This window comes from Tinamus guttatus, unplaced genomic scaffold (genome assembly GCF_059628265.1).
Source record: "Tinamus guttatus ecotype Peru unplaced genomic scaffold, ASM5962826v1 Tinamus_guttatus_pri_ptg000488l, whole genome shotgun sequence".
NCBI lineage: Eukaryota > Metazoa > Chordata > Aves > Tinamiformes > Tinamidae > Tinamus > Tinamus guttatus.
Window position 1 is genome coordinate 683,795 of NW_028289022.1, and position 16,869 is coordinate 700,663.

The 16,869-nt window shown below is 37.2% G+C and overlaps 1 protein-coding gene across 2 annotated transcripts in view; it reads left to right on the plus strand.

Annotated features, from left to right (window-relative positions):
* KIF2A (kinesin family member 2A) overlaps positions 1 to 15,340 on the plus strand; it is a 33,928-nt gene extending 18,588 nt beyond the window's left edge. The window contains exons 14-20 of one of the 2 annotated variants that reach the window (XM_088533161.1): positions 1,211 to 1,321; positions 5,480 to 5,547; positions 7,730 to 7,843; positions 8,995 to 9,145; positions 10,706 to 10,807; positions 12,520 to 12,655; positions 14,442 to 15,340. In XM_088533161.1, coding sequence (XP_088389287.1) covers positions 1,211 to 1,321; positions 5,480 to 5,547; positions 7,730 to 7,843; positions 8,995 to 9,145; positions 10,706 to 10,807; positions 12,520 to 12,655; positions 14,442 to 14,527 — 768 coding nt within the window. In that variant the 3' untranslated portion in view covers positions 14,528 to 15,340. The remainder of the gene's footprint in view (positions 1 to 1,210; positions 1,322 to 5,479; positions 5,548 to 7,729; positions 7,844 to 8,994; positions 9,146 to 10,705; positions 10,808 to 12,519; positions 12,656 to 14,441) is intronic. The other variant, XM_088533162.1, reaches the window with a different exon arrangement.
* The last annotated feature ends 1,529 nt before the right edge of the window (positions 15,341 to 16,869 follow it).

Genomic DNA, 16,869 nt, shown 5'->3' on the forward strand with positions numbered 1-16,869 from the left:
CACTTGCAGTGCTTTTCTTGGATTATCAGTCTGCAGTTTCTAGCCTGGCTTTTGCAATAAGCTGTTTCCAGGGAATTTCAAAAAGCCGCAAGGATACATTTGCAATTGGAGGAGTAGCTGAACTTTTAGAACTATATGTGTAGCACTAAAGCGTTCCATCCATTACTCCTACTAAAATCAAAGCTAATTTCAACAGCTCTTGATGTACAGCTGTAAGAAGTTCAAAGACACAAAGTGTGTAGAATTCTGTTAAAATTGTACCAAGGAAACTATAAATAGGAATAGATGTGTGGACAAAAAGTATTAAGGCAAAGCCAAGGACAAGAATTAATGACCAAAATGTGACAGTGGTGACAACAACAGAATAGGAATTTAATTTTAAGCCTTTTTTTGTGTGCGAGACATAATTTATTTTGCCCATTGGTACTAGATCTAATGTCAGCTAATAAATGTGATGTTTAGATTAATATAATCTTGCTTTATACTGTTGTACTTAGCTGTTCTCTAGTAGTTGTGTAATTTTTACTTCTGTGCAGTATTTCTCAGTGGAACTCTGTAATCATTTGCAAATATTAGTTTAGGCTCATACTGTAGTTGTGAGTAAAAGAGGATGCATTATTTTGAATTTTTAACTTTTAACTGTATCGTGAAATGTGGAATGACCTATGTTTTCAGATGTCTTCTGCTGTGAGTGTATGAATATGGAGCTATACTATTTTTGTGAGCTCTGGAAGCTTTCAGAAAGTTTAGCACCAGTGTTTTCTTCTGAGCTGTAAAGAAAGCCAGTGGTAGAGTCAACGATCAAAGCTACTGCTTTTAATTGTTAGTGTTAATACATCTCAGAGACCCCTCTTCTTCTGTTGGTGGAGGCTGTACATCGTTCAGGCTTTTGCAGCTGATAATCAGAAATTATTGTTGGTCTTCAGATTTACTGTCAACATCATCTTTTTTTTTTCCCTGTAGTTTGTTAGCTACAATAAGTGTACATATTTTGGATGATATGTAGAAAAATTTTGGTCTGTTGTGTGTGGGTTCCCAGTTTTCCACCAAACTTAATGAGAGACAAAAGCCTAACATTTTCTGAATCCAAGCCTTAGTGGTAAATTTGTACATACATAGTTTGCATTTTATGAATTCAAGTTGCATCTCCAGTATTTATGTTTTCCTTTGTGATGAGGTGAATAAACACAGAACTTACTTGTTCTTTCAGGAGTGCATTAGAGCCTTAGGCCGAAATAAACCTCATACACCCTTCAGAGCAAGTAAACTTACTCAGGTGCTAAGAGATTCATTCATAGGAGAGAACTCCCGTACCTGTATGGTAAGTCTGAGTTGGGTTTTTTTGTTTGTTTGTTTGTTTTTTGAAAGATGTCCTAATTTTATTAGAGTTTTCAGCTGAAGTTTGGGAAAGGCTGAGTCTACTGTGTGCATGCTGGTGAGAGCAGAGTCGTTAAATGACAGGCAAATTTAGAGTTGACATCAAAGGCATCAGAATATGCTAAAGGCTATTGAGGCAAGGAGTAGTTGGAGCAGATGGGATGGATAGTTGTATATATGTGTGTTTGCACGGTATGAAAAGCAGAATTCTCCCAGATGGTTGAAAGGAGAGATAAAAACACTGGCTTTCAAGTGGCTTTATACATTCTTAATATTACTTTTTATGGAAGTGCAGAATCTCTGTGGTGAACAGCAACTGTTGGACTGTTTGTGTTTGTTACCTTTTACAGATTTCTTGCAATTAGTCTAGGAGCCACAGAATTTTGCAGACCATAGCCTGAAAACCACCGAGTTAAGTCAGCCTAATCTTCTATTTAGCTATTAAGCACACTCCTAGTTTGAAAATGGTGGTAAAATAGCCTTTTTTTATTCATCTTTTATTCTCTGTCAGTACAGTGGGTGGTGGTCCTTTCATGAGTTTTCTTATGAAAATGTAGGATTGTTTTCGTTTCATTGAGAGAACGCTGTACAAATGCTGTACTGGATCAGAAAGCTAAACCATACATATATCTGCACTACTGAAAAGGATGTGGAAAGTTGGCCTTTCTGGAAATACTCTCTGTACATACAAGTATTAACACTTCAGAATTATTTATAAGTTCTCACCATTACCTCTTTTAACAAAATGTCTCTGTTTTAGTGAAGCTTTTTGATTTAATTATTGGTCTTCTTAGTTGTCATAACATTTATCCTGCTTAAATGCATTAAGAGTGCCATCAAGAATAATCCTGGTCAATTCTTCTGGTGTTTAGTTCCAAATAAAGCTTATTTTCCTGAATAGTATATTCAATGTAGTACTGAATCACAGTGGAAAATAATGCTTCTGAAAGTGAGTGGAAATAGAATTGAATTATTTTTAATTTTCTCACCCCAGTAACTGTAATCACTTTAGAGTTAAGAAAACCTTTTCATTTTGAGGCATTACTTTTCTTCCTATTATTTTTCAGTGGAGTTTTCTGGAAATAGGACCGTTTGTGGTGTTCTGCTTTTAATGTGTAAATTCAGTTTTTATCAAGAGTGTTGTTAGTGAAGTTTCTTCCTCAGAATACTGACTTGGGAAAAACTATTTTGTTGATTACATTGTATGCTGAATTATGATTGGAAGTCAGGAAGAAGGAAAGGATGGAAAGAAAAGGAGTGAAGAAAAGAAACCGAGTGTACATTTTTACGATAAATTGAGCTCTCCCTTTTGCAGATCTTATTTTTTTCCTGCAATACAGATGGAGGAAGAAGCTCCCTGTCCAGAGGTTTCTGAGCATATGTAGGAGAAGCCTTGGAGGAGAATCGTCTCCAATCCTCTCTGATACCCTGGAAGGGGGCCAGGATTTCAGGATTTCTCCCCTCCAATGGTCATGTATGGGGAATAGTGTATCCTCACCATTATTAGGAACAGCATCCATCTTCTGATTCTTTCTTTATCTCCTTTTATCCAGACAATTTATTTATCCTTCCGTTGTGGAATTTGCAGTTTGTCATGGTGTGCCTGGCATTTAGGCGTGTTTATGTTTAAGTTTATGTGATATGGTAGCAAAAAGTTACTAAAGAAATGTACAATGAAAGAAAATGGCAAATCTTCATGGTTTCTAATTGCTAGAGCTGAACAGTATTTTATTGAATTAAAAGAGTAGGTATCCTACACTGGTTGCTTGTTTGCGACAGAGCTATTTAATTAACTGTGGTGTTAGGAACTTGTAAAAATGCAAACTGAGTTATTCAATAAAGAGGAGTTTTCTTGCAGATTTCTACAGTTTATTATAGAGATCACTGCTATATTCTTAGAATAGTATTGTAGGGGGAATACAGCATAGGAGATTTTTACAGGTACAATAATACTATTATAACTGCTACGAGGTAGAATACAAATAGTGGTAGTGTTTCCTCCAAATATTTTAGCCTGTTATAGGCAACATAAATTAAAGAGAATATTATTTATTGAACATGTAAGATAATTCATTTTCATGAATTATCTCCCCTTTAGAGATCCAGTAGCCTTCTATCAGAAGGAAAATTGAGCATCCATTTACAATATATATTTATTTCCAAGAGATGTGCTTAAATACGTTGATTTGGGTTTTCTTAGTTGTTTTAATTTCACGAAAGCTCTTGTCCTTAAATAGTTTCAAAGACTATTTCCATTGTCTTTAAATAGTTGTAACCTCTTTGTGAAATCTGGAAATGTGCTCTAGTATAAATTGCATCCCTTTTTCAGTAATGTATCATCAGCTGAAATCTGCAAGGTAGCTACACAGAATAGTTTTATTTTTTTAAACAGTATCAAGCCATTCACTTGCTGCAGTTGTCCAGACTCCTCAGTCTTACAGGCTTGAAGGAGCCTGGAGACTTAGGTGTCCCAAAAGGGACATCATTCTCACTTTGGCTAATAAGCACTACAGATTCGATATTCAAATTGAATATTGAATATTCAAATTAAATATTGGCTAATAAGCACTATAGATTCAATATTCAGATTGAATATTGGTCTTAAAGATCCTCTTGACCATAGATGGTGCTTCTCTTTCCCCACTTCTCATCTGAAACTATGAATCCCTGTTCCATATAAAGCAAGGGGAGCCTGCAGAATTCCTGTCCTTTCCGTCCTTGGGTTGTGGGGGCACCGGGGTGTGTGTGTTTCAGTGGGCGTTGCTTTCAACAGACTGAGTCTTGTGCACAGGGTTGTGCACAGCTCGAGGAGGTATCCGCATGGCAGGCCCCACGTTCAGTGTCATTCTGTTTCTTGTACACCTGAAGAAGTTGCAACCTCCCCCTGGCCCCGATATTCCGACAGCTGCCAAGTGTCATCTCCTTTAAACGTTAAATGGAAGTGAGAGTTGCATGAGATGCACGTTTCACATAACAGTGACTCTGGAAGGAGTTTGAGAACCTTAATAAAGAAACATGTAGTCATATGATCATTTTAAACCTACATTTCTTCTTTTTTTCCTTTAGTAACTGGTGAGTACCCATATTAGGAGTTGAAACTTAGTGTACACGGTAGCAGATGCTTTAGGCTTTCTAACCTCCTCCCACCCTGTATTTTTCTTTTCTCCTCAATAGGAGAAATTCTCAGGATGATTACCTCTGCCTTTGTACAGTAATGTCAGCAGCAGGATGAAAGAAAAGACCAGGATTATCTAAACTCCCATCAGTTTCAGTCTAGTAATGCTGTGCTGTCAGAAAAAAAAAAAAGGTGTTAGTGGGTAGGATCATAGGGGTGGTTGTCCTGGACAGTGCCTTTATGGCTCTTCTGAAGAGAGTGCAGATGGAAAGAACTAGACTACTGAGAGCAGCTAGGACAAATAATGATGCCACTGTTGCCTGATCACGTCGTTATTTTTGTTGGGTATTGAAAAGAAAGTGAGATCTTCACTTTCTTTTTTATTTTCTTTCACTGGAAAAGGAAAGACTGATAGACTCCAAATATGTCTAGTCCTTAGTTACCTGTAAAGTATTTACAGATAGTTTCAAGCTCAGAAAAAAAAAAATCCTTTATTTAGGAAAATTACTTAAACATGTACTTTAATGTTAATAAGTACTGTTTTGGACTGTGGCCTGTGTAGATCTCTTCAATTAGCCTGAAGTATGCTTGAATGGAGAACAGCTTTCAAAGATTGAAAAAAAAAAATCTAGTAATTTTTTCCGGGATCCATTAGAATTATTTTCTACTGAGTTGCATATTTCCCTTTTTGAGGGGTCTTATTTTTCAAATAGATTTTTGCGTTTACATTCTGTGTTACCAAAACTGTCAGATGGGGGAAATTAACTGAAATTTTCTTCAATTCTTAATGCTTTGAATATGGTTAAAAAAAAAAAAAAAAACGAAGATTTGACTTGATGTTTCTCTTCTTGAGATGTCATTATTAGAACATCTGTATCTCGTGGACAATTTTTTGTAGATCTCCCATGAGACTGGAGATCAAAAATAAATTTAATTTGAATTGATCTCTACAAAATGATTTATTAACTTGCGGTGTGTTTTCTCCAGATTGCTACAATTTCTCCAGGAATGGCATCATGTGAAAACACCCTAAATACATTGAGATACGCAAATAGGTATGGAAAATACTATTGTCTATAGTTACGCTAGGTGTTGATCTCTGAAATTTGGAATACTGTTGCTCCATGATGTGTAATTGTTTTAGTTACTTCCAAAATTTAAGTGTACTGGCGTTTTGTAATAAAATTAAGATCAAAAGACTCATTAGGGCACGTATTTTATTTAATTTGCAGCTTTTTACAACCACTACAAAAGAATCAATAGAAACTCCACTTAAGCCATTATCTATATGGATATAGTGTGGAGGGCAGGGAATATGGAAAATGCCTTCATTAGTTTTGCCCCTCCTCTGGAGACATCAGCTCTTACATTAGAGGTGGTTAGTATTCATGATCACACAATCATAAAATGCCTAAGGTTAGAAGGGACTTCTAGAGATCATCCAGTCCAACCCCGCTGCACACGCAGGGTCACCTAGAGCACGTGGCACAGGACTGCGTCCAAGCGGGTTTTGAAGATCTCCAGAGAAGGAGACTCCACAACCTCTCTGGGCAGCCTGTTCCAGTGCTCTGTCACCCTCACTGACAAGAAATTTTTCCTTAAGTTCCCCATCTCCTAGAGCCTCTGATGAGGTAACAGGAGTTGATTTTCATGATGATTTCCAGGGGTGTGTGCTGAGATACCTCTCTGTAATATACTTTCTCACCCCCTTAGAATTGCATGGAGTTGTCAACCTGTTTTATATACCTACCAAGTATATTTATCAAGAATGTGTGTTTGCCAAGTGTAACATGAAGTTTATTTATATACTAAGTATTCTTGTTGAATTCTGCAAGTGCTGAGGCTCAAATTTTATGCATCCTAAGTAATACCTGGGGTACCTAAGTGAGAAGTCAGTTAATAAAACAGTGGCTTTGTAGCCAGTGTAGAGAAGCCAGCACCTCCAGAGGCTGATGAATCACCTCTGAGATCTGTACTGCTCTCTGCAAGTGCTGACCTCTCCCCGTTGCAACTGTAAAAGGACCTTCCCCAGCTGGAATTCCTGCAGTTTGGGCCTGCGGCGATGGGGTGGCCACGTCCCCTGTGTGCCTGCAGTCAGAACTGCCCAAGGTTTTACAGCAAAACCCAGAGATTTCCCCCCTCCTTTGCTGCAGAGAACAAAGGAGGAAAACAAACGCCTTAGCCACTGGAAATTCTGGTTTGGATTTTTTTTTTTTTCCCCAGAAAATGCCACCACCTAGTGGCCTGGTATCGTTTTTTTTTCTTTTCTGAAAAATTGTAAAGACTGAACTCTGTCCACTGCTGCTTGTCTGGGGACCCCCAGCTAGACACTAATTGGGCGAAAAGGACTGCTAGGTTCGAAGGGTTGCAGTAGGCTTCCTCTGAGAGGCTGCATGTGCTTATGCCTGCATCAAGGGAGCTCATAGCAAATCTGTCCAACTTGGACTGCTCCATGTGACTTCCATCCTTATCAGTATGGGGCATCTAGGTAACATAGGGAAAATTCACTTTGGTCAGGGTGGCTGGACCTTTCTGCTTCTTACAGAGTAAGAGCTGCAAAAGTGATTCCAGCAAAAGACATTGTACATTTTTTCTTACAAGGGGGTAGTGAGTGTAATGCAAAAGGTGATCTTCTGACATGAAGGTAGTATTGGGGGCCACCTCCAAAAAACTAAATACCTATCTCTAGTATGCTATATATGTGTAATCCTTGGTGTTAGCTTTGTGTGTTGTTATATAGTAGATGCCTATCAGTGTAAAGTTACCCCATGCGTTTTGTTTAGTATTTTACCTTTTTCTGTTGATACATTGTTTTAACAAAAAAAGTGGTGTTTTTTAGGTTCTAAGTACTGGTGTGTATGCAGTGTAAGATAATGAGCAGTATATAATTTAAACTATTACAGTTGTAATGGTTTGATATTATGAAAGGAGCAATTTAGTAGAATGTTGAACGTAGACCAAATTTTACTAACTAAACTAAGAGAAATCTGGAATTAAACCTCTGAAAACATTTCTATTATACTTTCCTTCAAAAAGCAGCACTGTTTTTGTTAAATTTTGTTAGTGATACATTAACTCAAATTTGCAGGTTTAGATATGCTGGCACTCCCTTACGTTTAAATTTAAAAATAATTTATTTTCTTGTTATGCTATTAAATACTAAGAAAATAGTTGTCATTTTAACTGTCTTTGTGAGAACATTTTATTTTAATTTGCTGCTGTATTTTGCTGCTGCAGAGTAAAGGAATTCGGAATTAGTCCTTCGGACATTCCCTTCTCACAGGGTAGTGGCAGTCGCTCTGATCTCTCTCCTTCCTATGAGTATGACGACTTTTCTCCTTCAATCACCAGGTCTACTTCATTCTATACATGGAATCTTTATTTTTAAGTTTTCTGTTCGGCTATCTTAACTTTATAGACCAACCTTTCATTAGTCCCCTTGCCTGAGTCACACATATTTTGTTTTTATTTTGTTTGGCAGGTGATGGTTCTGCATGATCTGCAGTCATTGTTTTTTTTTGTTCATGTTCCTTAAACATCCATACTTTTTATCCAGGCTTGCTATTTTCCTTCATACATTAAAAAAATGGTGATGTCACCTTTACGCATTTAGTGGACCAAATCTGTGACAAGTCTGTGTTTTGAATAATATTAATGTATCTCTTTTGGCTACCTAATTAAAAATATCAGGAATTTTTGATACATATATACTTTGGAAACATTTCATCTTCTGGAGATAAATGAAATACAGTTTGCATTTTGGTAAAAAATGCTACTTTAAAAAACTTGATTTCCCTTTAGATATGAAGAGTTTGTTTTAATACTTGCTATCAATTCAGACCTTGATAGTCTGCTTTGTAAACTTATTTTTAAATGAACTTTTTTCCTGAATCAGATTGTCAATCTCTTAAATTATTTTCATTCTGCAAGAGAAGAGAAAATAAGATATTTTCACTTTTGAGATTATTTTAATTAAATTAATTTTAATTAAAAGTTGGATTCATGCTCTGGGGTACTTGATTGAAAATTATTATTTTCTTCAGAATTCTTGGGAGCTTTGCTTATGATAGCTAGTTGAGGTACTGATTTGTTTCTTTCTTTAAAACAAAATTGTCTGCACAGAAAAAGATGGTCAGATCTTTAGGGTGCTAGCTATATGACCTTGTCCTTACAATTTTCAGATATTGTTCGCTTGTTGAAGAGTTATTAACATTGAAGATTTGGGGATTTTTCCCTTCTTACTTGTTCATAACTAGTAAAATTTTAACCAAAAATTGCCTTTTGCTTTAATTCGCCTGGCTGAAATTCAATGGCCTGTGGTTTTTAGGAGCCTTTTTTTGGCATTGAAAGTACATTAAATTTATGAAGCTGACATCATCATCCTTAGAAAATGAAGTGAATAGTATACAAACCCAAAGAACTTTTTTTTTCTTTTTTTTTTCATTGTGACTATTTTGTGAAGGAAGTTACTAATTTAAAAATGAAATATTTTCTGATTGCAGAGTGAAGGAACTGACAGTTGATCCTAGTGCAGCCGGAGATGTCCGTCCAGTTATACACCATGCTCCAAATCAGATGGATGACTTAGAGACGCAGTGGGGTGTAGGAAGCTCTCCTCAGAGGGATGATCTCAAACTGCTTTGTGAACAAAATGTGAGTATTTTACAGAATTGCATATAAAGAGGTGTTTATAAATACAGTGTCAGAACCACACCAAAAGAATGTGTATTTATAGCCCATTAGCAATATCATTAATAAGTACAGCATGACACTTCACCTTTTCCTGTTATAGTATTTATTCCAATATAGAAAAATCTGTTTTCTTGGAGGGTGAGAGAAAAATGTTTTACATCTTTCTTTTTTCTTGATTAGGACTTTTAGCATCTACACAGTGTCTGCTCTAGGCAGGAACATTGTTTTGTTTGCATATTTCCAGTATAGCTTCATTGCTTATTAGAGAAGTTAGAAGTATCCTTGGAAGCTATCCACTAAAATGTTTTTGAACATTATTTTCTGTGTATGTAACACTCATTTCAAGTCAAGTTGCCCCTCTCTGTATTTAGAAATGCAGCTGTACATGGTTTTTCTTTCCCCACATCCTAATTTTCGTGGAAGTGAAACCCCAGCCCCTTGGCTGGGAAAAAGCCACAGACATGTTCCCAAAATGTCCTCCTGGTGGATGAGTGGGGGACTGGGACTGGGAGGTATCCTCTGAAGGACGTTTTTCACATGCAGACCATTGTCAGCTCTAATTCTTAATTCTTTTCATGTTCAACAAGAATTAAAATGCAGTTTGTGGAAATGCTAGTCAAAGATAAAAAGGAAAATCTTTACTATTCTACCTTATTTCCTCTCTCACTGTCTCAAGTAACTCTCCATGGAGTTTCTCATTTTAGTACCTAGTTCTTCTTCTGGGGCTCTATTTTCTAAGAATATGCTGTGTGATTCTTAGGGCTTCCTACTGGACAAGCCTTCCACCTAAATAGCCTTTTGTATCATACTTTTCCCTTGTTCAAGTAGAATTTGATTAAGCTGTGTGGTATATTTTTCAAAAAATCAAAAGCATAATGTAAAGAATCATGCTGTCCTGCTAAAACTTTAATTCCAGCAAACTGTCTCCTTTCCTCTTTGATTGTTAACTATTCATGTCTAAAGAAAAGTCCTGTGTGTTGCCACAGTATATAATACTGTATTTTGCATTTTTCTCATATTAACAGCTACTTTTTTTTATTTTCCCCTTTACGTTTATTATACTTATTTTCCAATAAACAAATACATTTTGATATCATGAAATGTATTGAATGCAATTCTCTGTTCTCAAAAAACAGCAGAAAAAAGGGCCCTGACACCAGACAAGTTTTCTGTAGATGCTAAAACCTGCTAGAAATGACTGTTCTCCTCTTATGACTTCCATCTTCCATTTTTTGACTTGTTTTCTTTATGTAGATTTCCCAGTTTTTCAGTATTCACTAGAGTGTATGACTGGAAAAATTTAGTGAATATGAATTAAATTAAACTTTGTTAGCATTTTGGTCTTACTTCCCTTCTCCCTTAATTTTTGAAAATTTTCTTGTCAGAAATATAAACTTCTAAGTCTATCTTCGACAAATTCCATGTGTTTCTTTTCATATTCTGTGACGGAATGCAACATGTTCAGTCTGTTTCCTTTAGCCAAGTTCTTTTCAGTGTAACAAACTTAACTATTGTTTTTAGGAAGAGGAAGTTTCTCCACAGTTGTTTAGTTTCCATGAAGCTGTGTCACAGATGGTAGAAATGGAGGAGCAAGTTGTTGAAGATCACAGAGCTGTCTTTCAGGTAAAAGAGGCAAATTGTTTTATGTTGACCCGGGAATTTAGGATTCTCCAAAAAAAGTACATATTCTCAAGATGCAGGATAACATCTGATAATTCCATTGGAGTCAAATAGAGATTTCTAAATTGTTTTATTACACTAAGCCCACTGTATCAAACAAGAAACCAGTTTAGAGCCATATACATCACTCTCTGTATTGGTGGTGAAAGAAAAACCTATTTTTCTGTCATTCCAGAGATCTACTAAAATTTTCCTTTTATTTTTATTTTCTTATCTAAATGATAAGAAGTAACATAAGAAAAGCTCCTACTTTTTACTTTGACGCTGAGATATGTTCTCTTTTAGCCTCTTTCAAACATTAATGACCATATTTTGTAATTGCAAGGAGCTTTCTCAGATTGGTCTTGAATTTCCAATTTCCCTGTCTAATCTGTGACAATATTCCTTTGCTGAATGGGCAGTTAACAGAAATGTTTCCATTAGCACCATTTCTGTTGAGAGTATGATCATCTTCCTCTGGGATACAAAGTTTCCCTAGAAGAGACAACAGTATTTCTAACTGCCTGTCCCCTTGCCCTTCAGAGATAGGAGTAAAGGTTTCCTCTTTCCTCTCAAGGTTCCTCCCAGCTAGTCAGGGTCTGTGGAAGAGGTACTGGAAACACAGGGCAATGCTGGTTAGTGCTTTGAATCCTTTTACGTTCGCAGAGTAAGTTGTAATAAAAATAAATATGGATTAGTTATCTCCAGAAGGGAATGCAAGTTGCTTCTATGTGCAGCCTTAGAGCCCTAAGGTGGGCTGTCCATTTGGGATGTCTGCTGCAAGTGAACAGCAGAACTTTAAACCTTGTGTAGGGAATATGCACATCTCCTCAATTAAGGCATGTAACTAACTAACATCTAACTTAAGGCATCTAAAAATAACACATTTTAGAACAGATGTAGATGTAGTCACTAGCCCTGAAGTAAATGTGTGACAGTGCCATATGCTGCAGCTGTAACCTAATGGTTACAAATTTGGGAGACAAGCTACATGGGTCTGATGTTACTGCTTGTCTGTGTCCATCTGGCCTTCTGCTGGAGACTGCAGCTCCTCACAGCAGTCAGCAGCAGGAAACATGTCCAAGGCTCAGCTCCCTTTGTTCACAGCATGGCTGAAGGGGTCTCTGAGCTGTACCAGACACTTCCTAATGTGACAAAAATGTCTTAAAGGTAGTGTTCTAGAGATGCTTGCCTTTCTTTAATTCTTAGATGTATGTGTTTACATTAGATGAGATAAATACTAGGCTACCAATGTGAACTCCACCTGTCCTGAATGCCAAAAGACATACATTTTAAACATACAAATCATACTTTTAATATTACTTGGGCTCCTGAGCACAGAGGGGAGGAATTAATTTCAGTATTTCAGATTCAGCATGCATAGAACTCTGTCAGATGCTTTCTTTTTCTAAATCAAGGCATTTCTAACAGAATCAGTTCTCCTGATCATAGCTTTGCATTAGTCTGTAAGCTTTTTAAGCTCCTGCTTGTATTCTTATTTGCTGCAAGACCTTCCCCGCTCCCCTATTTTCTCCACTTTTATCACCTTTTCTGTTACAGTGTAGTGACTAGACTAGTAAAAGTGCGGCCATCTTTGAAAAAGAAGTAATTCAACTGTTTGTTTTGAAATTCATACCTTTCTCAGTGTATTTATTTTTACTTTAACTCTTGTCTAGGAATCTATTAGATGGTTGGAAGATGAAAAAGCTCTTCTTGAGATGACAGAAGAAGTAGACTATGATGTGGATTCTTATGCTACCCAACTTGAAGCAATTCTAGAGCAAAAAATTGAAATTCTGACTGAACTTCGAGGTAGACTGATTTTAATCAATTTTGTGTGCATTAATAGCAAAAGAGTGTCATTATATTTTCCTTTATACCGTCCTGCTGTCCTGCAAGGACATGTGCTGTCCTGTGCTCTGCTGCCTAAGAGCAAGTTTGTTCAGTTTATCGTGGTTTAAAGGAAGAGGCTCTGCTTTACCTCCAGGAAGTACACACTTGATCCTACAGCTTTTTTCCTTTGCTTTGTTACAAAATAAAGTATGGATGTAGGCAAAAAAAAAAAAAAAGGTGAGAAAACAAAAAAGCAGTGAGGAACAGGTAGCAAGAACTCCAGAACTCCCAGTTCCTTCTGCCTTGCACTCAAGTGTACCAGGGAGCCTGCTGTCATGTTCAGTCTGCATATTTAGAGCTGTGTCAAGCCCTGAATTGCTTGGTTATTATACTTTTTGGCTCATCAGTATTCCTGACTGTCTTTTGTCACCCTCTCCTTGCTGAAAACAAATCACAGATATTTTTTAGCATCCAAATTTGAGACTCTTCAGCATATCTTTTAATATCATCTTGTCAGCTTGGTACCTCATTCAAATGAATGGGGGTATAGGGAGTCTTCCTTTTTGATTTTATATTCTGGATGACATATGCTAGACTGGTGAAATTGAAGGGGTTTAGGACTTAGGGCCTTGAGTATAATCAAAGATTTTATCTTTTAAAGTACTTTATAATGTGGTTCCAAGAACAACAAAAAGCCAAACAAAAGCTTGATTATCTCCTGTAGGCTAGAAGAATACTTCAAGCAAGTCAGATATGGCTTGCTTACCCTCTAAGGGTGTGTTGCCCACAGTGTACTCTAGCAAAGAAGCGGAGGTACTTTCTTTTGATTTTTCTGAACTAGATGATGATTTCTACTCCTCAATAAGACAATTTTAGATATCAGCAGTGGCAAAACACCAATTTGTCTCCTTGGTCTTTAATAATTATTAGATACTGCTTTTGAAAAAAGGCACTGGAGGCAAAGGCAGTTTAGGAGAACCTTGCTTTTTTATGGTCAGTTATACACAGCTCAACAGGAGAGAACTACTGTTAAGTCAAAGCAAACTGCTGTTTGCTCAGCAACATTTGTGCTCTGTTCATGACACATAATGGTCACTGAATATTTCAGCTTCTATTCCTGTCATGTTATGATTGATTCCTTCATTTTGCTTCTGCTTTTACATTCTTGAGCTTATTACAGGGGAATGGGAAGGAGAGGAATAGAAATAGGAAAGGAATGCCATATTTCCTTCCTCAGGTTTCTCCAATTCTCTTGTAAGGAATGGTACATTTATCTGTTTATGATGGATATCTTCAAAAATGTAATCATGAATGCTGTTCTGGTAAAATACTGGAGAATCAAATTTGGGGGTTTTAGACTGCACAGGAGTGGCTGATTGTAGACCTAAGTACAACTTTGGAGGCCTTTTAAGGGCGGTTTAGAAGCTGCTGTGAGGGAGAAGGAAGTAGCCATGTACTGTAAGTTTGAAGCAGAATGTAAGTGTGAAGTGGTTACACATTGGGAATGCAACTGTGCAGCTTCCTAATCTATCCTGCCTAGAGACAGGAGCAGCATCCGGGAAGGGACTGAGTTGCTAAGCAACTTGCCTGTGTGGTGAGTACTGAATTTAAGCCCATCTCAGTCCTTTTCTTGTGTGTGTGTGGAGGAGCGAACGTCCTTTGCTGTGTGGTAACGCCAGGCTGTGGAGCAGCAGCGTGTCGTTGCAGGATCTGTGATGAGCGTAAGCACATCAGTACTCATTCTCTGTTTTTTTTTTCGTTAAAGATAAAGTGAAATCTTTCCGGGCAGCCCTACAAGAGGAGGAACAGGCCAGTAAACAGATCACTCTGAAAACACCACGTGCCCTTTGAAATGGGCCTTTGCTGCTAAAGGAATCGACGAACACGTACTGCTGTAGCACACATTTGTTGCAAAACCCAGTGGCCGGAAGAACTCAACTACTTGAAAGTGAAAAACTTTAGAAATGTCTGTGGAAATGTCCTGTTTCTTATTCACCTGAGTGACATTTTCAGTTTTGTGTGAAATGCTCCTATGATGTCTACAAAATGCTTCTAGACCAGACAGCACAACCATGCAGGGTTCAGATCTGTGAAGCACTTTGTTTAAAATATTTCATTTATTCAAATTGTGAATTTTATGTTTTGGAAATATTTGCCACGTTTTTAATAATGAAGTAAAACTGTGGCCATTAAAAATGCCACAGCATTTCCTTTCAACTATGTTCAGTTTTGTTACAAAGCTGTGCGGTTTTAAATTGTGTTTGCGTGCATGCACACCTCGCTAGTGGTTGTACATAACTTCTCTTCTGCAGACAGCTGTGCTCACCTCATCCCATTCTGTGCCTTGATGAAGGCTAGTTAAACCCTGGACATCCTCTTTACGAAGCACAGCCTTAATAAACAACATTCCTTATTTGTCAATGTAAATTGCCTTTAGTGTGTGTACATTTTTAATGTGTTTGGAGACTTTTTTTTTTTTTTTGTGGCTAGTTCATTTCAGAGGATGTGCCATATCATTTGAACAGGAACCGCAAGAGCTGTTGGAGTGGACAAACAGCTCCCATTTCATCCTCCTTGTAAAAATCTGGGATCTAGATTTATTTGAATACCATAAAGAGTGGCTATATAATTCTAACATTTTCTCTGTAAAAACAAAAACACAAATATAAATTAGTTGATGTATAAGAAAGGGTAATGTTTAAGTACTGAGGAGAGTTGTATCTTAGGATAATGCAGATATACAATATGTGGTATGGTGTGATAATGCTGTCAGAATAAAGGTGCAGTCTTGACCTCTACATATGTCAAAGATCGGGGATTCAGCTAAACAAATACATAGTACCCTCTTACATACTGTTAAAATTTGGCTTTTGATGCATGACAGACTTACATGTACATTAACTGTAGTTTGCAGGTAGTTGAGTAGTTCTGTTGCTTTAAAGAAAATAGCTAATACCTGTTTTTCCCTTTGTGCAGTGCCAGCAGCTGAAAAGTGGGGTGAAATGGCATCATTTGAGGATTTGCACAATACCTCTACCTAGTGCTAATAGAAATCCCACAAGTACCTGAATTCTCACAAATGGCGCCATGCGTTATCAACACTTTCTAGGTGGTGGCACTCTAGTTATTTTTGCAAGTCAATATCCAAAAAAGAAAGATTGACATTTCCTGCAAGAACTTCTTGTCAAATGAAGAATTGTAGACCTCTCTAGGAGTTCTCCGTGTTTCCAGGAGTTCATATCAGCAGACTTTCCTTGGAACTGCTTAAAAATCACTTTTGGAATAGAAGCCTGGTCCAGGCTGGAGGGAAATAAAGAGAAGGCAATGAAAAAGAGAGTTAAATGAGCCAGGAATTCTTGTAGTGTTTAATGTTTGTATCTCCCATAGGAAGGTAGCTATGGGAAGCTCTTGTCGCATCATGGTGGAAAAAAAAATCCTCTTGTGTGTAAACATTAAAACTGAAATAACAATGTAGATTTTACAAAATGTGTTTAATAAATAAACCTATTAAATGAATATCAGATGAGAATTTACTTCTATGCAAGTTATATTTTGCTTTGGGAAGGGTTTTACTCTGTGAATATGTTTGAGTTATGTTTTGAAAAATATTTCAAAGGCCTCTGATTTCAGAATGATTACTTTTGGAAATGACCATTCTGTGCAAGCCTGTAGTTTAGGAAGAAATTCCATGAAGCTTTTTCCTGACCTGACTTTTGCAGCAGCTCTTGGTGAAACATAACTGATCCTTCTGAGCATTTGTTCAAGAACGGCCTTCATCACAGGTAAAAGGGGGGAAAAACAGGGAGAGGGAAAGTGGAAGGCAGCTACTTTGGGTCATAGGTGCTAGTACAGGTTAATTAGAATAGCCAAGGCTTTTATTTATTTACTTTTTTTTTTTTTTTGAAGTTGCTGTATGGGGATCTAACATGAGAAAGGATAACTGTGCTGCTCTTCAAAGCTCTGTGCAGGCCAACAGCCACAGACAAGGAGAGACAGAAGAGAGGCAATTAAAGAGTCCAGCAGCTTTTTACTAATCTCTGTAAATAACATATCTAGTCCTGTGGGTCTAGCAGGAGGGATGTTAAGGAACAGCCTTTGTTAACAGGCCAGTGCTGTAACGATCAGGTCAACACCAACCTTGAAACAGCAAGAATTCAGATACAAAGTTAGTATGACTTTTTATGGCACTCAAT